General features: G+C 32.2%; 1 protein-coding gene across 2 annotated transcripts; it reads right to left on the minus strand.

The window, feature by feature from the left end:
* Positions 1 to 649: 649 nt before the first annotated feature.
* LOC117103191 (LIM and SH3 domain protein 1-like) lies at positions 650 to 24,579 on the minus strand. 2 transcript variants are annotated; one of them, XM_033243715.1, is made up of 8 exons: positions 24,365 to 24,579; positions 22,796 to 22,890; positions 17,855 to 17,939; positions 16,620 to 16,806; positions 7,702 to 8,100; positions 6,681 to 6,698; positions 2,241 to 2,287; positions 650 to 1,073 (listed from the first exon to the last, which is right to left on the minus strand). In XM_033243715.1, the coding sequence occupies exons 1-8, from the start codon at positions 24,431 to 24,433 to the stop codon at positions 894 to 896; spliced, it is 1,080 nt and encodes a 359-aa protein (XP_033099606.1). In that variant the 5' UTR covers positions 24,434 to 24,579; the 3' UTR covers positions 650 to 893. The 2 variants fall into 2 exon arrangements, with proteins under 2 accessions (XP_033099606.1, XP_033099607.1); XM_033243716.1 differs by lacking the exon at positions 6,681 to 6,698 and having other exon boundaries at positions 24,365 to 24,578.
* Positions 24,580 to 25,351: the final 772 nt, after the last annotated feature.

The following is a 25,351-nucleotide window of genomic DNA, read 5'->3' on the forward strand; positions in this document are numbered from 1 at the left end:
AGTTAAAAAAATATCCAGAAAATCACGAGCAGACTCAAAATACATTTTCTATATATATCGCATGATGTAACAATATCATAGTTTCTATGAAGTAAATAGTGTGGTAGCGGTTTTAGTCTTAACATACAACGACCAAGCTGAGTTGGACGACACTTTTAATATTTTTTGAATGCTAAGCTTCTGTTCACACAGTGATTTCCTTTAGGCAACTGTGCAGAAATTTCTTTATGGTCTTGTCCTTTGTGAATACTTTCAAATTTTATGTGATAAATCTGTGTGATGTGTAATGGGCATGAAAATGTCATATTACTATCACATTTTATGTGACAAGTACATGTAATTTGCACATAACATGGGCATTATTATACCCAAATAAGTGCAAGTCACACACATTTATCACATTGAACTTGATAGTGTGGACAGAGCAGACAATAGTCACATAAGTAAAATCTCTGTGTGAACGGAAGCTTATGGTAAAAAAAATATTATGCAAAGTGCTATATATCTCATCTTTATCATAGCTTATTAAAAATAACAAGAAGCTGACAGTCTGATCAAGAAGAGATTCATCTATTTTCTCTCAACAAAATCAATATACAATTTACTTACATTAAACAAATATGAAAATGTAATGGAAATATATATATCAAGAATATTTCATTAACAACATGCTTGATATCGGATTTTGATTTAGGGTATTAAAACGATACAAAATTTAATGATCTTATTCTTCAACATCAGCGTTCTTACCGATAACATTTATACTAAATTTCATCGCATGGTTATTCTAATAAGATTGGTCTGGAATTTCCATTCTGTGGCGAATCTACTGCCCTTGTATTAAAATAACTAAATTTATGCTCTGCACATCACCTCGGGAATACTAAGGCTATCTAAACTTTGTCTACGTAATTTGAAGGCAGCATTCCTGTTCGTCCCGTGCTCTCTACGGTCCCCGTCATCCAACCGTCATCGATGATCTCAGGGTTTATGATGATATCTCCTTCCACAAACGACACTTCATCGTGATCGGCAGCACTGTAGTCGTAAAGAGCAACGTATTTTGTACCTCCCTAAAAAAACCCAAATAGAAGAGATCAGTTTACAAAGTACAAAATAGTCTCCAAGTACTAAACATATCAGACTTTTGACTTGACACTTTCAGTGTCAATTTAAGATAATTTATTTCAATCCAACAGGAACTCATTAAGACACTGTGTGGTTACAAAGAGTTACAGAATTATGTAATAAAAGCTTAAGTGTAAAACTATGTTCAGGGAAGGGGGGGGGAATCCCCCAAAACAGCTCACAAAAGAGAATGAAAAAGCAAGGAGGAAGAGGGGAGAGAGAAAAGAAAATGGTATTAATAGTGCTGCATGATACCTCTATAAAAGTACTTTGTGGACGGTACTTGAATTGATTTTATTTTACAATCGACTACCACACCCCTTCCCTCAGGCTTGGTGTGCTTTGCACTGGCTCCTACCCAGATTTTACTCTGGATCCACCTTAAATAGTTATCAACTCAAAGAGGACATAAAAAGTAGGACATGAAGATCAAACAAATTAATAAGATTACATCATCAAACCTGTTTTTAATATTATAACATTGATATATCAATTTTTGTGGTGCGCAAACTTCTTAAATTGTTATGTTGATGCATGTCCTGTCCTATTTTTAAGTGTAATTTTTACCAACATTTTAGTTTTTGAATGCATTGTTTTCATACAAAGTTATTATTATCACAAATAAAAAGAGGATTTTTATATTTGTATCAGACAGCAAATGGACTTGATAAGTTTAAATATATGTAATATCATCAGGCCTCTCAAGTACAAGTATGTTTTGAAAAAAAAAACCTGATTATTTTATTTTACTCTACAAAAGAATTAATTCCCAAAAGGCAGCTATGATTACACTTCCTTGCTTACTCTCAATAATTTAGCTGTTGATGAGCTAACATTGACAGTAGTCCAATCCAAAATGTAAACACTTCTATTTTCCTCATTTTAGATTTAAAAGTAACTATATTTATTAACAATTTAGTTATACTTTAGACTTGATGACAAGGTGCATTACACTAAATCCTAAATACACTAAAAATAAAAGAAGCTGCTACGCATCTTATAACCACACAGAGACAAACTACACCCACTAGACTAAATTAACAATATAAATTACAGTCAATGTTGATGGGTAGAGAATTAAATTAAAATAAAAATATTATAGAGAGACATACCTTACTGGGGTATCCTCCTGCATGTCCATACCCACCAACTGGTTTGGCTTTAAAGAACAAAAAAATATCAAGTTAAAAAACAAATGGAATAATTCTGGCAAACAGCCAAGAAGTAATCGGTAGTGTTCCCAAGTTGGGAGAAGCTACTTCTGGGTGATCTGATTTAATGAACACATCTGAACTTGTCTATATGTGTATAGACAGCAAACTTTGGTGAGGCAAATACTGTACACTAAAACAGGCAAACATTTCTGAATTTATGAGAGGTAGGTTAGTTTACTGGGGTTATTGCTTGTTCATAAAATGTATAGGGTAACATTTTTTAGTTTGTTTTTCCGAGGGACTACTAGGAATTATGGGAGAATTGGGATCACTGAATTGGTATAAATACAGTACACTCCTGGTGAATAATAATGACGATGCTGACGATGCTGTAATCAATAATCAGAAGAATGATGATTGGTTACTGCATTTTAATAAATTTTTAACAAGATAAGTAATATTGATGATAATTATTTAATAACAAAAACAATATTAATATTTATAATAGAAATTATTTTAAAATTTCATAATATAATAATAATAATCATCATCATCAGTGATAACAGAAGACAGTTATTTGTGTAACAACTGTATGTATTTTGGAAATAAACAAAATCAAACATAATAGTAAAAACAATAACAATTATATTAATTATTAAAATAGAAAAACTAATAAACAAAAATTACCACAAATAAGTACATATATAACTATATGTATTTATGTATGAAATAATAAAATTAAATAACAAAAACTATAAATAAGTATAGTATTTATTAAGAGTAAAATTAATAATATTAAACAAAAATTAGCACAAATAATTACATGCTTAAATTAATCAATCAATAAATCAACATCAAGCTTTCCAGCAATTCTTAGGAAGATTCTGCATATCATAAACTTAAGAATTATTTTCGATGAAACAAGAGAACAAAGGTCACAGACAGAGCTGAGTTCAATAGAACATTCTTAAATAACAGTGTACAAGCTGGATATCAGGGTCTATTTAAGCAAACGTCCAATTCAGGTTTTTAGCTAAATATTGGACAACACAAATGACAAACACAATTAATCAGATTAAATGTTTTCATAACCATCATGCTCAGGAAAATCTATTTATATTAATTAATTCTTATTATCTTTACTAATATTTTTCTTTCTTTTAATTTATTATCATCTAAAACAGAAAGTATCTCAGCCCTTGCAGGATGTAATAGATGCATCTTGTGGCTTTAAAAAGCCAACCACACGGGGAGGGTACCCTTAAACATTTATGTATATGTATACACAGGGAGTTGTTATAGTGACTGAAACTCCAGCATCGGCATATTCAGCTCAGCTACCAGTCTCACATATAAACAGCTCAGCAGAATCTGCTCATAATAGTTTGCACAATTGATTCTGCTGAGCTATTTTCTTGTGAGGGTGGCAACTCGCTATGTACAGCAGCTTTGAGAGGCGTTATATAAATCATATAAAATATAAATTTAGAAACCTAAAATTAGGTACAAACATTGAATGTGACAAAAGGCACTTAAACTTACATACAACATACATAAAACACATGTACACACATGAATATTCATAATAAATTAATACAGTACATGTAACATTCTGTGTCTAATGTAGAATAAATCACAACTCTCACAAAAAAACATGACATTTAGTACAGGGGCTGACTGGGAACCAGATAGTTACTGGTCCGATAACTAAACTAGGGGCACTGGGAGCCTGCGAGGAGTACTGCTATTTTGACAGTGAAGTGGTATTAGAAACTATTTAGTACCACTTTCAAAACTTCATATTCGTTATCTCAATTGCCATTTTTGCTTTCTACCATCTGATAAAGGCAAATCTGCAGTATATTACTGTACTGTTTCTAATGTACAATGGTATAAAGAATATGGAGAATGTACATGTAAGGTTCTGTTTCTAAATGTAAAACAACCACAAAGCACATAAAACATACAATACATTTAATACATAATGTATAGTTTCTAATGTACAATGGTATGATGAAGGAGGTTGAGAATATACAGTATGGTACACATATGAGTATACAGTACTTGAAATCTCCAAAGATAAGATATGTATATTTCTTCCTAATTACAGTATATAAATTTGAAGCATTTAACCATCCTATTTCACATTCACCAATAAAATTTTATATTTATTTTCTCCTCTATCTGGATGTTTTTGGCAAAACTATTTGCTAAATAAGAAAAACAAAATTTTATTTTTATTTAAAAAAATAAGTACGCAAAACAACGAATTAAAAAAGCCCAATGTACAACAATTACAAAACACATAAACAAACATACAATATAGTCAGTACATAATGTATTGTTTCTAATGTACAATGGTATGATGAAGGAGGTTGAGGATATACAGTATGGTACACATATGAGTATACAGTACTGTACAATCACAAAACACATAAACAAACTTACAATACTGTCAGTACATAATGTATTGTTTCTAATGCAGAATGTTATGAAGAACAATGTAGAGAATGCACAGAATGGTACCTGTTGTTTACACTTAATTGTATTATCTATTATTATTATTCAACAGGCCATAGCAGTTTCTTATTGGTCCAACCATAGCGGACAGCTTCCTACCTTAATACAACCTTGCTACTAAAGGTAATGGCAAAAGGTGGTTTTTATCAAGGCATATGTCCAAATGTTTATAGTGAACAAAATGATATACAGTAACAAACAAAAATAAAACATAAACAAAAAATAAAAAAATAATTAAAAAAATTAATAAAAGGAATTAAAAATAATAAAAAATGCATTTAAATAATGAACAACAGGTTACTTTGGAATGTACTCACACACAGCTTAGATTTTCTTAAAGCCAAATAATTATCACATTAAAATATTTACACAAAATATATTGTGACTCGCTTATAAAACCCTACCAACATCTTAATTAAAAACATGTAACTTTGTTTAAGTTAGTTTGTGAGGAATTTAGGCTTTTAAGGATAAGATTATTTACAGATTTACATTTAAACATTTACAAATTACATACTTGGGAATTGTCTTATTCAAGTTACAGCATTACAAAACTTGTTAAATTTTATATTAAATTTATTATGTTAATAGGAAACATACGGTAATTTATAATAATACTTTTCTATTATATTAAAACAACAAACAGAATTTTATAGACCGATATAAATATCTTGTAGGTATAGTTACCTAACTTAAAAATCTTATTCAACTACTGCAGTCACTTATTAGTAATTTCACCTTTTTTTTAAAGTGGACTAGTCCAAGATCAAGACTTCTCGGTCATTCATTTCAACACCTAAATTCATGCAATCGTTATGAAATGAATAGCCCATGCCGACAATGCAATCTACAAATTCATCACCGATATTTAACATGGCTTTTGATCCACGGATCAATATAAACAAATACTTCCCAGCAGATCAATTTTAATTATTGTTAAATATTTAAATAATTATCATCCGTATCCGTCAAAACATGAATATACAAAGGTACGTGGCAATAAACATGGAATATTATCTCTTCAATTTGGATATTAGTGTTGTAAGGATTTTTCTGTTCCATAAACTTGAACAATATTAAGAATCGGAACTAACATTGTTCCCCAGGGAAAGTTGCAAAATAGCATGTTTGATTTTGAATGTGAAGTCTTCCCTTGAGAAAATTTAATATTGGAGAACAAGAATGAAAACACTCCTCACAATGCTACACAATGTGCATATTTGTTTCTGTGATGATATCTTGTAATGTAATGTGTTTTTAAATTCTTGTGTAACACTTCTCATGATGCTACACAATGTTAATATTTGGTTCTGTACTGAAATCTTGTTGCCATGTTTTTTCATTCTTCTTTAACCTGAGCAATTGTGCCTAAAACAGGTTTCACGAAAGACTGCGGAATCTAAATCAAACTGACAAGGAAACGGAAATTAATCTAAAGGAGGACAATGGGCCTAAATGGCAGAACATTATTTTATTGTTGCGTGTAGTATATAGTATGCGGTCAACTGGCCAATTTTAATCTTCCAAGTTTTCAAAAAGCAACCAAAATCGATATTACATTTGTGTAGAAAAAAGATTAATTGAAAATGTTTAAAATAACAACACCATGTAGCTTGTCCACTAATTTCATATTTATATTCTATTTAGATTTTTTCAACAATAACAAATGACACTGGAAAAAGAGAAGTATGTGCTTCTTATATTTTTGAATTTTAATCATTTGTCTATTTTAATCTAGGTCAAAAGCCATGTGATGCGCTGAATGGATGGTTCGGATTGGACTAAATTTCTAATGTCTAATCTAAGTAGGTTATGAATATTCATCAGGTCATTCCAGCCATTTTTAGATGGACTCTTCACATCTTATAATACACTTACCCCATTCGTTTCCTATTGCTAGGAGACAAGAAAGAAATTAAGGTATAAAAAAAAGAAAACCAAATACAACTAACGAACAATTTACTAAAGTATTCTAAATAATCAAATAATTAACAAAGGAGTTATGATGGGGGACAGAAAGGGGGGGGGGTTTGAGGAATATTAAATTGGGCAATTGGGTGAGAAATAGCATGAAGTAAACGATAATTTTAAGCTTTGTAATTATCTAACATTAGGAACTATTATAAGCCAATTTGCATTTTAGTTAGTCATAATTCAATGTTAATTAATATTCATGGTCAAACAGAAGTCATTGTATTGGTTAACCTTTGTACAGCAATGCTATCAATTAACTTGTGTTGCATTACCAGTTGTCTTAAATAATAATAAAGTAGTTTGATGGCCTCCAAAGCATTAACTCTAGAAGTTGAGTAAAATGACTAATTAACAATTAACACATCTAATGAGTGGGAATTGATAATAATGACTTATGATAGAAAAGCAAACAATAACTGTATTGTGATAATTTTGAAATCTTCACATCTTTCACCACAATATAGGAAATGTGACATTATCACCATCCAATAACCAGTATTATGGTATGGTGTTTTCTAGTACAAACAAACAAATGATTGGATAGTCAGAGATGAAAGTGGTTGCTGAGAAGGGTTGTTCAATATAAACTCAAAACAATGAAATCAGAGCTCTAGCAATTGAGTTTCATATTTTATGTTGCTTATTATTATACAGTAAGCAAATTAGCATAATGTTAAAAATCAGATAAACCCAACTAAATAAAAGATTGAAAAATGATAATTAAAGAGGAAGAAGAGATATGGTCTTATCATAGCAATATTTTTAAAATCGATTAAATAAAAGAATCCAAATGAATTGAAGTCTGAATAACTAAATGTAAAAATGTGGCAACAGTTAAAAAAAGAATGCAATTAAACGCAATAAAAAACAAAAAAAACAAAACACAGAAACCATGATTATTATTATTAAACTCTGGGTTGCTAACCTTCTTGTAAGTCACGCATTGGATTGTATTCGGCTGGTTCGGCGGGATTTACATCAGAGGAAGGGGGTAAATCAGGTTCATCATGCAATTTTGTTTGGTCAGAGTCAAGATCAGGAGATGGGATATCATTATTTGTTGTAATGTCAGCAGGTGGGGTGAGGTCAGCAAGTGGGGAGAGGTCAGCAAGTGGTTTGAGGTCAGCAAGTGGTTCGAGGTCAGCAGGTGGGATAAGGTCAGCGGGTGGGGTGGGATCATCAGGGACAACAGGAATTTCATCAGTAGTGGGAGGATAATTGTTAGAAGGAACAGCAGGTGTTGGAACATCATTCATTTCAGGTTTTGTCATTGCAACGTCACATTGTTCAGGTTGTTGGTCCGATGATGTTTTACGATACGCCACTGTAAGAAAGGAAATACAATGCAGGTCAATAAAAATACAACACAAGAAGATATATCAAATATTCATAATAAACATTAAATATCATGCAGAAAAGATGCACAAACCCAAGCATACCATATACTACAGTATACCAAACATGGTTATATAATAGATAACAGAGACTTACTGTATATAGGGTACTAGTGTGCTAACTCAAATTTATAATGCTCAAAAAATATATTTGAGGGTTAAATACTAATTTACCTCTACGATTGTTCTTCTAAATTATGCAACCGTGAAGTTTCAATTCAAAAAAAATTGTGTGTATCTTTGGGTAGACAAGATTTTCTAATCTCTTAATTCAAAATGGAGTGCAATAATTTGTTCGAATATGCACAGTACTATCATGATGCAACGTTGCTTTAGCCAATCTGTCATTATGGCACTGTCGTGAGACCATGCACTGTGTGTTTTGGTGACGAAAATACATAATTTGCCGTTGTCCTCTCACTAGTTTAGCGCACTAGCACTCTTAATCTGATAACTCGCTCTTTAATGAATGATCAAGTGACCTTCCATCATTTTCATAATTTTCCAAGAGTACAAAACATAGGCAATGGGTTTTGTGGGGGTGGAGGGGGAATTGGTTGACAGTGTAGATGTATTCTTTTATGAAAAATATAAATGATGATTTCACGGTGACAAAAATAATTTTACTGTTATGGAACTTCTTCTGAAAAAGGGGGAGGGGAGGCAGGGGGTAAGAGAGGTGACACCAAAAAGAATTATGTTTTGTACTCTTGTGAAATTAATATATCATAAATATATTGTATCATTAAAAAAAGTGTATTTTAAAGTAATTACTCTCAAATTAAAGCAGCTCACTCACAACTTGTTTTTACAATGATTTGTTCGCTCATACTTATAGACTTAATCCTCATGGTTAAATTGTACTTGTTGTACAGTAACATCAATTAGATGCTGTGCAGCACGTAGCCTACAGTAATCTAGATGTCTTAAGTAGAAATTTAGAATATTGTAAACACCAGTGTAACAACAGGTTGCAAGATATTTGCTTTAAAAAGATATAGATAGATTAAAAGAAGTCAAACCACACAACATGCATCCAAGTTAGTTAGATAACAACCTCAATTCAATTCAAGTGTACTTCTACAAGAGATTATAACTATTATCTAAATATATATTGCCATGCATAAATATATGGGATAGTAATACTTCAACAAATATATACAAACAATACACAAATCACAAGTATATAGGCATAGATATGCATAAAAAACCATGCAGTATAGAAAAATTCACTATATTATTGATGATTAAAATACCCAGTGGATTAATTTTAGTTTTTTTCCCTGATGCCTCAAGTGCAGAAAAATATGGTACAGTATTTGAAAGCAGAGTTTCTCTGAAAAAACATTATTTTTTTGCCTCACGTTCATGGCCAATATTCCATCATTATTTTTTCCAGACAATTGGAAATTCATGGAGAAACATACTGTAGATGGGCAACTGACTGTCCAAAGACCTTTTCAAACATATCTGGGGTTTATGGTTTATTTAGACCCATAAAGCACAAAAATCCTCTTGCTTTGGGGGTTTTGCTGACCCCACCGGGGCTTCGACTGTGGACCTCACGCCCAGAAAACCCCCCCTTGGAAGAACCTGTCGACGGGCCTGTGAAGTCATTTTACGGAAGGCAATAATATAAATAGCAAGGAGAAAGGGAACACAGCCACTGGCTATTACTATAACCGGAAACGCACATAAAGGAAAAACACAATAAAAAGTATGGATTGGAGGTGTCAATAATGATAATTGTTCGTTGTTGTATACAGAAAGCTTTGTCTAGGGCTTAGGATGATGATTCAGTATCAGTGAGTTGTAAATGCTGTAACACTATTGAGTAATTACAGTACAGTACAATCAGCGAGTTGTTTATAACAACTCCCTGGTACAATTGAGGGAAGGTCCTTCTTGATTAAATTTGAAATAACATGCACATCAATTTGATTTGGTGAACACATGTTATGAAAACCACTGAAGACAATAAGAAAAAATTCTCAAATCTTAGACGCTGTCTGCTACTGATGACTTAACTTTGAGCTGAACAAATGTGACAGGCCAATGAAGTACATGAACGACTGCTAATTTGCCTTTGTTTAATTCAGAGTCTGGCTTCTACGTACTTACAACACTTGACAAGCGATACAAGTTCTTATGACTCATGACAAGATGGGACTTCACAAATTTCCTAAGCATTTATCAATAACTGCTTCAAGCTGGAATTCTTTGTATGGAAGATTTATTTGAAGTAGAACAGCTGAATTAATTATACCAGTAATTATATAAAAATTGCTCTCTATAATCCATAAAAAGTAGAATATAACTATGTTTAAAATGAATTAAAGATTTAGAGTTTATAGTATAATAAACATTTGAGAATAACATGTTTAAACCCAACACCTTCTGATTACCATTCTGATACTCTACCAACTGAGCTACGAAGCCAAGTGGTATTCCTTGAATTTTCCCAATAGGACACTTTTTTTCTCAAGGTACAGTACTAGGTAATACTGTACGCAATGAATAATCTAAATCACATGATAGTACCATTGGTATGGCGATATACCTCCACTAGTGGCAATTAAAGATGATTTGTATTTGATAAAAAAAAAATGTAAGTCCCTATCAGGATTCGAACCCAAGACCTTCTGATTACTGTTCAGATACTCTACCTACTGAGCTATAAGGCCAAGTGGTATACACCCTTCGATTTTTTCAATTAGTTTATAGTAGAAATTGAAATGAAGGATGAATATACACACTACCATAATATTTTCCTATTGTAACAATGGATTATAATGATAATGAAATGTAAAAATGGTTCAGACTGGTAAAATAACAATGAGGTTGAATATGTAATCAGCTTCTGGCTTTCACTGCTACATCAGTCTTAAATCGTATAGTGTAACATCAGGTTCGTCCAGATTATTGGAAGTAAATAACACTTCCCCAAATTCAGAAGTGTAATAATAATGTTCAAGGAGGAATGTTGGGTAAAAGTAGTCTAGGCCTATACAACACACACTAATACCTATACAACACACACTATAGCACCCCCGTCAACAAAATATAATACAACAGGGCATCAACAAAGTAAAGTGAAGCAAAATATAAATGATTGGTTGATGATTTATTCAGAAAGATGAACTCGCACTCACATCCAGCTCTGAACAAAACTCAAACTAAACTGTTAAAAAACTATTATAAAAACAGTCAAGAAGAAATTTGTTCTCATCGAAACCTAAAATCATTCCCATCGGTTTATCACAGTAAAACAATTACTATTGTTTAATAACGATATTTCATAATACGTGACTCACTTTTAATTGGTTGTGGCAAGTGCTCAAAATGTGTGATCAATGCACGACTGATACATGATTAGAAGAACTAGATTTAACCAGATATGCGCACGCGCAATACTGGAACAAAAAAAAAATCAACGTTACACTATAAGTAGAAATAAAAATTCAGACCCAAAACCGAATTACAATAACAGCTTTGTAATTAGAAAAAAATTGTTATAGGATTAAAGAGAACTCATTCTTGCTACTGCATCAATCAGTTGCCCTACTGTATGTAAAGAGATGGTTAGCAAAAATTTCAGTTGGTTTAAACCAACACTTACCCTCAGTCCCACCCTAGGGATATGGTCTCACGATACGGGTGTGGTGGTTGATAAACTAATATTGTCATACTGTAGGTTTTGAATGAAAAGATTTAATAAGCTATTATTTCTCTCATAAAAAATATATGCTTATACAATTTTATGGGTTGGGGGGGGAGAGAGGAGTGATTTTGAGGCTAAAACCTGTTTTGATACCCTCCAAATCCACCCCTGAGCAGAGCAGTAAAAATCCAGACTCAGAGTATGGTGAGAGAGGGTCCAATCTCAAAACCTAATGCTGTTTCGACTTGTGTTTTACATTAGGATACAGTATTACTTTATGTGCGTACCCTAACCTTCAGGTTGGACATCAAGATGTTGGGCTTTTTTTTTTTTTTAGATGGGCTTCTTATCAAGGCTATTTTTGCTAAGTAAAGAAGGAGCCTCTTTTCAAGATGAATGCTGTAAATTTTGGGACCACTGTTGAGTATTAAATCAATCTGCATCTTGGAGTGTATTAACCGGCATTAAATCACCTAAACTACTGTATAAACCAAGCATGTTTTAATCATTTTTTTTGTTTCCTTGAAATTCATTTACAGTGTATACTGTACTGTACAAAAGCGAATGCTATCTTGAAAAGAAGCCTATGGGCTTCTTTTTGAGGCTACTCTTGTAAACTAAAGAGAGGGCTTCAATTCGAGATGGGCTTCTTCTTGAGATTAAGCCCATTGGACTTCTATTCATATCAAGGTTTTACGGTATTTGCACATAATATAAACTCAGAACAATATTCGAAAAGTGTATGGAATTGTCCCCATTGTACAGTAATAATGATTTTAGGCACTTCAAGTCCCTAGGGTCCTACACAAAAATTCCTTGTTGACTGAAGTCAACAAGGAACATAATACATATTTACATTTATGTTACGGCAACACTGAAGTATTCAAAGCAGTATTGTAACTGATATTGTAGTCACAAATCGTACCACATAGTGCCAACTCCAAAAATAAATTTCTCTTGCCTCAGGGTTCCAATGTTTTGATGATGTATGCGCTGGTTAGAATCATGATATATTTCCATGTTAGAATCTAGTAGAATGTAACAAAGTAGAGGATAAATCATGCTTTTGATGAGATGCAAGATGGACCGAAATCCCTCAATTCTGATGGCTAAATAACCTTTAAAATGATTGGCTGTTTCAAGGTTTCATGAAGAACATCATTTTTTTTACATCTAATGTTAAAGAATTTGACTGAAAATCTCTAAAGTGAACAAATTTAGAAACCAATTATTATATTAGCCAAGGATAATTAATTGAAAAAAAAATATATTACAAATTTGATGATGACAATAAGCAATTTGTGTATTCAATCCTATACTTAAGTGATTGACAACTATAAATATGATAAATTAATTAATTACAATAAATTTGAGAATGCTCAAAAAGAATAGTATGTATATTACAAACCAAACATAAACATAGAATGAACGTTACTCTAAAAAGAGGTGACACAATAAAGGTCATCTCTCTGATCATCTCTTTGAATTTGAATATTCCAACGACCTCATTATGGCATCAAACTAACTTAGAAAAATAATTTTAGAAAATCATCTTATTCCAATAAATGATGTTGTATCGCTAATATGGTGTGTTGCATTTCCGGAAGCATGTTTAACACACATACTTAATTATACAGTATGAGCGATAATGATTATTGTCTAAATTGTAAATTAGGCCCATAACAGTAAGTTTCTCCTTGTACAAGTAACACCTCAAGTGGCTATGGAGACCTTAGCAGATCCCACTGAACATTGCCTCATATGCTAATACTGTACTCTATGTCCACTAACAAACATTTCCTATGCATCTTAATGTCACACTTGTGTCAATCCTTCAATTGTGATTACTTCCTGTCACAGCCAATACTGTACTGCCTCTGGGATTCACAACTAATGCGATTTCCAGCTGAGGTTGATAAAAAATCAAAACGTAAACATAATACTGTAGAAACCAAGAAGAAAAACTAAAGCAAGCCGTAAAATTTCCAACATGAAATGAAATAATGAACTAAGTTTATGTCACTCATGAACGTCTGCAAGTAACAATGCTTGATGTTGCACAACCAGCGGTCAGAGGCCCTGAGCACTAATCTCAAGCTGTCATATTAGTTCTCTTAAAGCAAGTATAGTAACTTGCCACTTTCAGTATGATTCTGTCTGTAAACATGAGGCATTGGAAGTGGAGTTTTCTTTTTTAGCAAGTATAAAAAAATTCTGGTGTTCAGGGTTGTAGTAGAAAAATAAGGGCGGGTAATACACATTTTAAGAGTGGGTGGGTGATAACATTGTTAAACTCTAAATAATGAGAGTGAATTTTAAGGATGGGAAAAGTGGGTTAATAAGGGTAGGTGGAAAGCCATGAAATTAGCTTTACACAGGGTGGAAAACTAGGTAGTCCATCCCACCATAACTACACCTCTGGGTGTTCCCAGGATTTTAGTCTAGGCACCTGACACAGTCAAACCGTTAGTATTTGCTTAAAGTTTAAGTAAACTACGTAAGTAATACCCATCTTCATGCTAATATGTAAATCCCTTAATTTTTACAGTCCTTTAATTTTTAATTCTATGAATCATCTCAAATTTAAGGGTTCAGCTTATAACAATACGCAAACACTGTAAAGCCACATTTTTAGGCAGCTAGGTTAGCGTATATGTCTGGCCATCACTGAAAGTGAAAATTGGTAAGTAGAAATCTTAATTATTGGTAGATAAAACAGTTTTTAAGGTTGTAAAAATTAAGGGTTTATATAGTACTGTAAATATACTGAAAACAAGCAAAAAACATTGATATTAATGTGTTTCTTACCAGAATATATCAGGAACAGACAAGGAATAAAGAATAAAAACAAATGATAAATAACAGTATCTTGTAAAATTACAGAATTCAAAATAGATGATAAAATAATGTTGGTTTTGTACACTAAAAAACTTTGTCCGCACTTATCAAATTTTGATGTGCCTATATATGATCATGATGTGCCTATATATGGTCATGATGTACCTATATGGTCATGATGTGATGTTATGACCATATTTAGGCATGTCACATGATTTTCTCAAATATAATTTAATAGTCTAGACAGGGCTTAATGACAATCCATCCAATAACACTGACCACATATCACACTTAATGTATAGTAGTAATTTAAAAATAAACTAGACCTCTATCTTCTTTAATCTTTACAACACAAAACAAAAAAAGTCATATGGCCAAATAAAAAAAATTATTAGTTTATCACCCTCGCGTGCATGACTTCTATGGTATAGAAAAAATATACAGTATATATTTTTGAAGAAAAAAAAAAAAATCCACCCCACCCCTCCCCCCAAAAAATGATTATTTTTTCCTTTTTTAAAATAAAAAGTTAGTATAGATTGTTTGTATTATCTCAATCATGTTTTACTTGGAGTATCAATGCACCAGCAAACAACCCAATGGCGATATTTGTCTTTACCAAAATAAAAAATAAAAAGCCTCCCTCCATCATCACTTTTCCAGCCTATATAGGGTGATCAGCTAATAATAATTTTTATTGGGCCTAATATTAATAAGCTAAAAATAGATAAAATCTTAAAGATTACATCCTCCTATTCTTATGGTTTTCCTGTATAGACACAGCATTTAAGTACTTTACTAATATTTCATTCGATTATCTTCAAAATGTCATTCATTACTTGCACTGAGGTCAATTACCATATTTGGCAATGATACCGGTAGGCATAATCATGACAGCGATTGGCTGAGCTACAGGGGTGTGCTTCACATAAGCTTTGAGCTTTACTAGATGATGATCTCATATTCTGTAGGCCTATAGCTTCTGTCACCATAATATACCGTAGTGCCAATTGCATAAATTAAGCTACCAGTACTCAATTTATACTTCACGAATCAATATCATAAATTATTCTAATTAGGTTAATACTATATAATATTCTAAGATTATATACTAAAATTGTGGCCTTAAAAAATGTAAAACAAGTATTTGGAAGATCTTGAAATTATTCCACTAATGTATTTCAATTATTATTATCAATTAATTTAATTAAATTTTTAGTAGTTGTACTAACAACAATAAAGTAGCCTTTTAAATTACAAAATATTTCTGAAATTACATTTTATAAGGAAAAAACGTCAATATTTTAATTGCGAGCTTTGTAAATTATAATAAAATTATTTACTATAAATTGAAAATTACAATAGTATTTCCTCATCAATTAATGGACAGATACTGGGAAGGGTCACTCACTTGGGTGTCAATGTGTGTGACCATGCTACTAAAAAAAGGGCCTAAATGTGTTACAGAATACAGAAAAAAAACACTCCTTTTTACTATATTTAAATTAAAGTATTATGACAGAGTAAAAATAACCCTAAACATCAGGGTGGATCGATAGTAGACAACAGAAATGCAGGTCAAAGTGACATACATGTTCGGTAAATTATCTAATATATTTATTATATTTCTTGATTTCAGATTGGAAAGTTATCCTGCACCAATAACATGATAAATGAATGTTGGAAGAATTTCATCCTAGAATAAAATAAGCTGGAGATTAATCTGTACATTCCAGTCATTTGATAATGGTAGCTGATAGCATTTGAATCTTTCATGCAAGTTTCAAATGCATCAGTGTATAATATAGGCTTATATTAAACAACCAATACATTATTTGAATATACTGTACTACGTTTTTGTGTAGACTAACTTTAACAAGTAACAAAGATCTAATAATTAACCATAAAATAATTGACAAATGATAAATTCAAACCATATGAATTGCTTACCTTTTCCTTGCTGCTGGTTCTTTTCTGTGGGTCTGTGCGCATTTTCAATTTCTCTTGTTTTTTCATGTCCGTGGTACACCAGGTTGCTTTGGATTTTAGTATTCTTCATGGCCTTATCGATTAATGGATCACTCTGTACGGATATTTTCTTCCCCTTCTGTTCCTCAAGATCTTTGTGATATTGAATCTAATTAGTAGTGGCAAATTTGAAAGTTTCAATTCAACCTTCTGTCTAAAGCTGCGTTCACACTGGATTAATTTTGGCCAAACTAACCAGGTACTTCATCGGTTTCACCATAAAAATGCAGTGCGAACAATTTGTGTGATGCCCTGTCCAGACTATTAAATTTTATTTGATAAAAGCATGTGACATGCCTAAATATGGTCATGATGACATCACATCATGACCATATATAGGCACATCATGTCTATATATGGGCATACAACTGGTTTTTTTGTCAAAGAAAATTTGATAGTGTGGATAGAGCTGTTTTTCCTGAGCAGAAAAAGTCCCAAATGCGATTTTCACTTAGCGAAAAATAAATTTGGTGCCACGATTATTCTAGAGCGGCACTTATTGGATCATTTATGGTTAGAGGACACAAAACAATTAACACGTATTGGGTCACTTATGAGCACAATAATTTACCGTGCTCAAACGAATAAGAGAAAATTAACACCAACTGACCACCAAGAGTAAAAGTCCAGCTCCGAAGGGAATAATAAATTTGAATTATTCAAGACATTGAAGGGGTGTTGAAAGTAATATTTGAAATGGCTGAGAAAAAAATAGGGAAAACAGATGAAAATATACTCCCCCTTTTCCCTCATTAAAAAAAGTTTTTAATCATTCAAAAATCTGTGTCTTATTAGCTTTTCCCGATTATTTCTTTAAATACCCCTTCAATGTCTTGGAATATAATTTTTTGTTCTTTTATCTTAGTTTATCTAGCCTGATGTTACTATCAACTTTGATGAGAGGCAGCCACAATACTTATTTAATTTATAGCCACGAAAGAAATACTCATAGGGCTGAAACAGCGCGAGTCTCTTCACAACAGTACAAGCTGGTGTAACTAAGCATGGCCAGCCGAGAATGGTCAACATGTGGTTCGAATCCTCAACAACAAGGTTCAGAATCATAATGGAAATCGTTGTGCTAAACCGCCTTCCACTTGTATGACATCGATTTTTTTTACCCTCCAGTGCCTGGCTTTAAATATCTAAAAACTTACATTACTGGTGATTTTTGTGTTGGCCTTCACTCTTCTAATTTCAGGATTGTCAGCCACTTGAGTAAATTTTGTTTGTGGATAATGACTGCAAATAAAAAATATTACTTAAAAACATTAGATTTTGTTATTTATTTATTTATTCATTATAAATTTGACAATTATACAAATGTTCAGGAGGATATAATGGGCTAAGGGCCCAACAAAAAAATGGATGCTTCTTGACATAAAATAAAATTCTATATAAAATTTTTAAAATGTGCACATCATAGTTAAAATTTATAAACACAAATATCACTGAAAAAAAAGAGAAAAAGAAAAAAGGTTCATCTATCTCTTGTTTTAATATGATTTATAAAATATCAACTGAATTTTGATGTGTATTTATGTTCTCAACATTTCAAATCTGGTATCACAAAATATATAATTTGTTGTCATCCTCAACCCTTGGCTACTATACAGTATCTGATGGTTCTCTTCTGAACACAACAATAGTTTTATTACAAAGTATTTATAATAATAATGTTGATGTTTTTGACATGGCCTTGGGTAGCAACACATACCTACGGTATGTCTAAAAACTGCACACTGCTAAAGTTGGTTTCAAAAAGGCTCATTGGGGTTTCAGTATGTACACACAAACATCTACATTATTCCTACTGTAACATAATAGCATTTACAGTGAAGGAATACCATTAGTTTTTTTTTGTTTGACAGAACATAATATTTATTCACTAAAGGTGTGTGGTTACGGAGACAATATATTATGTGTCTATGTTATACTTAAATTTTGAATACAGGTAAAATAAATATTGAGTACAGTAATTTATCGTAATTACTAACTTTATCCTTTGAAGTTTAAATGTTGGTCTCTAGTGTCTAGAAAAATTCTAATTGTTAAAATATTAGTATAATAGTACCTGTAATTTTTTATTTAAGGGAAAAAAAAAAGGGAAAAATCTTATCTGTACCTTATGTGACTATGTAACAGTAACACCCTCTATAATACAGTATAGTTGCTATAATAATTTTCTGTACTTGAAAGGTTTGCAAAATAACACAAAATATAATATGAACATTTTGAGCCTGAAATTGGCAAATAAGACAACTGAGCATGGGCAAAATTTTATTGAAAAATGTGTATACAATCATGATTCTGAGAAACTGATTAAATGCACATCTGCAGTATTTATTTAATAGCCTTCGACTATCAGATTATAAAACTGTAAGTATCATCGAAAGATGCTTCAAAAAAGCAATTCGATTTAACAGCTGAAGATATGCATAGTTTATCCACACATCAACTCATGACAATATTAATGATTTCAATAACTAACAGCTCAACAGACATGCAAGAAGCTTCAAAGGAAATCCTTTAAAAAAATACTGAATACATAAATATCTGTCACATTCCAGCTTAACTGAAATCACAAGAAATCTTAATATTGAATTCTTTAAGGCTAATATAAAACCGGATCTACCATCAGCATACATAGAATTCATATGGGTAATTTGATCATGTGAATTTATACTTTCACACTATCCATGCAGGCTATGTGGAGGGCATTCTAATTTTGCTGTCAATACTTTAAGAATCTGTAAATGAAGCATGTGGAATTTATGATCAAATGTCACACTATACTCAGAATTTATCTTACAGTTGTAAGCCTACAGTATACTATTTCTATAGTCATTACTGTATAAAAAGGTTTTTGTTAATATTATTATAGTTGATTTATTATTACTTTACTGTATAAAAAGGTTTTCGTTAATATTGTTATAGTTGATTTATTATTACTTTACTGAATAAAAAGGTTTTCGTTAATATTATTATAGTTGATTTATTATTACTTTAGAATTAAAACTTTATCATTTTCATAATTAAGAAGACTGATTTCTACTTGGCACATATCTCAATAATAATAAATACATGGCCAACCAAATAAAATTTTGCGATACAGTAATATTAAAAATATACAGTACTATACTTCATTTATTTTCGTTTGTATGTAATATCAGTTAATTTCTTCTTGCTGTGTATCTACAGTAATCTTTATCTTTCACTTTGTATTAAAAACTAATTACATTTTCCATCATATTTTTTGTTTTTATGTTTTACATACTTATCTATTGAGATCTCTTTCAGTATTTTTGGATTGCATGCATTATCGTAAGTTTTGAATGCCTGACTAGTTCTTGCTTATAATCAATAATAAAGTGACAATGATGATGTTTGGCAGTTTAGTCTTTCCAATATAAAAGTTTAATACCACTTTTGTACATGTATAACATAAATAAAATAAAGACAAATAAAACATGCTTTTCTTTCTGAAACACAGTAGACAAGTCAAATTCAGTTAATCAAATTTGGTTATTCGTGAAATAGTACAATAGGCAAAAATACGGCACTGTCTGAAATTATAAATTTAAAAACTACAAGTATTGTTTTAAAGCAAGCATACAGATGTGACTTTCTGAGAAGTTTTGTGATAAAATAAATTATTTGTTAAAAGTTAATATGGAAAACTGACATCGATAAAGATAAATTATTTTGAAAATCATTAGTAGTTTTTATGTTTACACATTGGTATATATGTAAATGTATGTTTTCAAATAATGTAAATATTGTAAATTATGTGGATTTGCCAGGAAAGAAAAACAAATTCAGTTGTAAAAGAAATCATGTTTTGTATCAATGGTGCTACCTGCCACAGGTACTGTAACTGGTCTTTTAGAAAGAACCATTTCTACTGTAGAAACAGTTTATTTTTTAGCCAGCAGAAATATTCCCAAACATTTACATTACATACTGTAGATCTGATGATAATAAAAAAATTTGCTTTTCTATGTCTGTTAGAAATTTAAAAATTCTTCAGAAGAAAGTGTTGTTTCAAACAGTATGCCTGCATCTAGTTACTGTACCTTTCAAATAAATTTTATTTACTTTATTACTCTCTTATTGAATTACTTAATTAACTACCACCGTATTATGTTTAATATTACCGTACTTATTCAATTATTGTACATTGGAATGGCTAAGTAGGTAGACACAATGTGTAACCCAAAACAAGTTGGTCACATGATGTTTAATAATGTGGTAAAGTGTAAATGTATAGGAAAAGGAAATGTTTAATGCTTTTAAAACAATGGCCCAATGATGTGTGACATACTGTACCGCAATGAAGGCAGTTTAAGCCTGGCTTCTATGTACAATCATTACATTCTTTTAAAGAATGATGTTAATATGAATCAGGAGTGCAACATTTGCAGTGAAAACACCCTAGCGACAATGTAGCGATTACTGAAATTTGACTTCTGGGTGATGTGGAGACCGTAGCCTATCTTCCCTCGGCCCTCGGGAAGATAGGCTACAGTCTCCACATCACTGAGGGCGAACAGATTTCACCATTCCCCTCATGAGCAGTCAATATTTATATACTATGACATCCTTAGATGGAGAATTTTTTAATGTAATTTTTATTTTTCCCATTATTTCCAAATATTTTTACAAATTTTAAGAGACCTGGGTCAGCTGATGCAGCTTCCACCACCTTGTATCTGCCCTGCCAACCAACACTGTTGAACATCTAAATATACTGTATTCCTTGCAGCACAAACATTCTGATGAACCCCATGATGCAATTTCCTATACTGATCATCACATGCACTGTGTTACTGTATTATTATATACCCTAAAGTTCATGTGACATTCACCTTCCTTGATGCTGCCAATAAAGGTTTATATCCGACATCGGAATCAATCTTAATTATCAGTCAATATAATGAAATGTATCCTCAACGCATTAACATTAGATACATTATTTGGGTCCATTATCAAGGACTTTAGTTCGAAAGACCTGCCTACTTGTTTACTCAGGAAGTACGAGAAGATATCCTGAAGTTTCATCAAAGTTAAACTGGATCATAATTTATAATAATCAATTTTCTAGAGCATAATGTAATCAATTTTTTTAACATAATCCACTGTGTAATTTAACATACCTCACAAGAAAAAACATAAACCTACAGTTAGTAAAATATAACCTGCAAGTACATCATCTGTCAAGTCTTGGGTTTAATGATCTTAAATTAGCAAAAGTATCTAAATTCTAAACTAACTGAAGGTTAAACCACAAAATCTTACCTGCTGTAGGTCAATAACTTGCACATGGTTAAATCTATTTTTAATACATTTTTTGCATTTAATGTTATTTTTAATTTTTTAAAAAGTTTCAATGTTACCTGGCAAGATTTTCGTCTTTTGTTGTATTTCGAGTGTTGAGGGCCTCTGACAAAAGTATTTTTTTATATCAGGATTTCCCGCATTAAATAAAATCATAAAAGAGTACCTTGTATGACACCCAGCAATTGTATTAAACCATTCAATACAATGGTGTCAATACCATTAGTGATAATTTTATTACTTACAAATTGCTATTAATTAAATTAATAGTTGTTATTGTAATTATTAATGTAAAATGGGCTTTATTATTTATTTAGCTTGATTGATATTTGTATTATATTTTGTAAGAGAATTTGATAGCGTTTTCTCATGACGTGATGAAATTTGATATTTTTGTGAATATTATAGTTTTTACCGTCTAAACTAATAATGTAGATAAGGCAAATTTACATAAATATTCAGTAATTATTCAGGATAATTTATTGTCATTTGTAAAATTCATTTTACATTGAAATAGATTTGCCATTGGGTCCATTCTTAAATAAATAACAGAAATACTAACAAGATAACAAAATCGGGTAACACTGGGTTTGAAAGCACATAGAGACATTGCATTGTATGTGCTACATATAAATGGAAGACCATGACCATAATAAACTGCTGTATTTCTTTTTTCTGGAAGTGTATTCTGTTCAACATTCTTTTTTCTAAATGTATAATTGACCACTCAACAATAAAACAAAAAAGGCAAAAGCACTTACGCATTACAATAAGGCTTTTTATCATATCCTTTGTAGTTTTTCATTGTAAGCTTTGTGTTGCAAAAATCGCAATTGAAACATCCTTTGTGCCATACCTTTAAAAAGAGAAATGTTGTCATTAGCATACAGGGTCCACTATGAACCTAAAGCAGTGGTGTATCTGGGAGTCTTGAATCAAATGGGGAGGGGAGAACTGACTGGGAGGAGGGAGAAGGTGGAGTGGGACCTCAATGATTAAATGAGGGGAACTACTACGGTAGGTCACAAAATGCGATGATAATTATGACGTGATTTTAATTATCAACAACATTTTTTTGCTTTAGACATTTTCAAGGCAAGTGCAGAGCTTTTTTCTTTGTGGGGGGGGGAAGGCAAACACACTGGAAGGAGAGGGGGAAGCACACTGAAAGGGGAGGGGATAATCCCTAAATACACCACTGACCTAAAGCAATGGTTCTCAAACTTTTTGAGCAATGAGCCAAAGAGGATGTATAGGAAATTTGCCACGACATACTCAAAACAGGTCATATAACAAAATTAAATAAAATTTTGAAATGATAGACTGATCTGTCTTATCAGATATAAAATTTAATCATTGATTTTTTGGTCGGGACCCATAGCTCGAGAACTGCACACTGTTGAGATAAATGCTCTTTACCCTTTTTTGAAAATCATTCACATAGAGTGGCAATGACAGTGGGGGTCTAGGGTAATGTAGGTTGCTCAGGACTCTCCATTGGAGAACCATGGATCCCCTGTACTGTAGGTGAAGAAGCCAATAATTTTTTCCGTAGAACACTACTACGAAAAAGCATTTTACATTCTGAGTGTGCCTTTTTTTAAGCATCTAGAGGTCACCTATTCTTAAAATTTGCTCCAGACATGGTGGGGCTAGAGGTGGTAGTGGGCACTCTGGTGACACCAGTGATCATCACACATTAATTTTTCTTATCACAATCAGCATCATCATCAGTCTTCTGTAAAGATTATGATGGACATCCCCATCTACAACAATGTCACTGAAGAGCAAGCAACATATGTGACAAAATGAAATTCGTAAAAAAACAACTTTGTCACTAATTCGCTAATTGTCAATAGCGAATATAATCACTGTCCTACCTGTAGGTGATAATCCCTTGCACACAACCGACAAACATACACACACATACACCCCCTCCCCACACACACACACAAACGATGCTTTTACACAAACTAAATCTCAATGAAGAGTGGAGTTGTTTTTGGTCATGAGAAAAAAATCCTGCAACAACACTGACGACAGGAATTAACCCAGCAGTATTTACTATGGGATTGGAAGGAAGGCAAGCATCTTATACTTCTTAACCACCAAGCTATTTTTAACTCCACTCCTCCAAGGCCTACATCTAATTCTTTGCGCCAGAATTCATCCGTAAGACTCTAAGCTAGGCCTAGGCTAGTCACATTTGATAAAAATCTACCCGCCCACCCACCATCAACCAAGGAAAGAGGCCCGGCAGTTTTTCGGGGTGGTAGAAGGCTTAATCTGAAGAAGGCCAGGGGAGAAGATATTTTAACGCAGCTGCTTACCTGGTCCAAGCATTTAAGCTGTTCCATCGGGTAGACAGTGCGATTGCATCTTGCACAAGGCTTGTTCATATTTATCGTATTTGTTTTACTGAATCCAAAGAGAATAGGCCTAAGGTGAAGACCTCAATTTAAGCAAAAGTATCGTCTTTCTTGTTGACGCTACAAACTCTCTCACCGCGCAATCTCCGATTCTGAAGTTGCATGTTTTTTTGTTTTTATAACGCAAGCTTGCCCACAGGTGGCGACAAACAAGGTTTTTAAAATGGAGTTTTGTTAAAAAGTAGTACACATAAAATTGTTTGATGTTTGATGTTACCAGGGCTGCAGCCAGAACTGCCATTGTGGATAGGGTGTGTGCACAGATAAGGGCCAGGGACAGACCCGGTTGGATTGCAGCTTCAATTATTCATTGGCAAATTTTGATGCCCAAAAACTAGCATAACGATATAGATTTACTTGTGAAAATGATTTCTTTTTAATAAATACCGGTACTCTATTTTAGGGCCTACAGAAAATAACAAATTGCATGCATACATATTATTTTCATCTCGGGGATTTTCTGAACGAAAATATGACTGTCTTTGATAAGCATTATGATGTTCGTATTTTGAATAAAACTTTTCAGAATACTAATAGGCCTACAGTACCAATTGTTCTGTGGAGCAATACTAATTATTTTCTTATAATAATATATAGGTTGCTGCGTAGCACTGTAAACACAATATATGATGTTTTTATTCGAGCATAGCATATTTGGGTGGGGTACTGTATGCACGTAATGTGTATTATGTACATTATTTGTGTGGGGAGGGTGAGGGATGTTCATGATTTATTTTAGATCTAAGTTGTGGGGAGGGTGAGGGATGTTCATGATTTATTTTAGATCTAAGTTGTATTTTCTTTAGTTAAGTTCTTTCATTTGTTTAGCTTTAAGTTGTTGTTTTACTCTTTGTTCATAAGTTCTTTCATTTGTTTAGCTTTAAGTTG

This window comes from Anneissia japonica, unplaced genomic scaffold, assembly GCF_011630105.1.
Source record: "Anneissia japonica isolate Jap-2015-1 unplaced genomic scaffold, ASM1163010v1 scaffold2652_len1590060_cov184, whole genome shotgun sequence".
In the NCBI taxonomy this organism is placed as follows: domain Eukaryota; kingdom Metazoa; phylum Echinodermata; class Crinoidea; order Comatulida; family Comatulidae; genus Anneissia; species Anneissia japonica.

Bases quoted from the DNA above. Each gene is read 5' to 3' on its own strand.
- LOC117103191 (XM_033243715.1), bottom strand. From the start codon at position 24,433: ATGAACAAGCCTTGTGCAAGATGCAATCGCACTGTCTACCCGATGGAA. The intron at 22,891-24,364 runs GTAAGCAGCTGC...CTCTTTTTAAAG, and splicing joins AGCTTAAATGCTTGGACCAG to GTATGGCACAAAGGATGTTT. The intron at 8,101-16,619 runs GTAAGCAATTCA...CCTTTCTTACAG, and splicing joins GAACCAGCAGCAAGGAAAAG to TGGCGTATCGTAAAACATCA.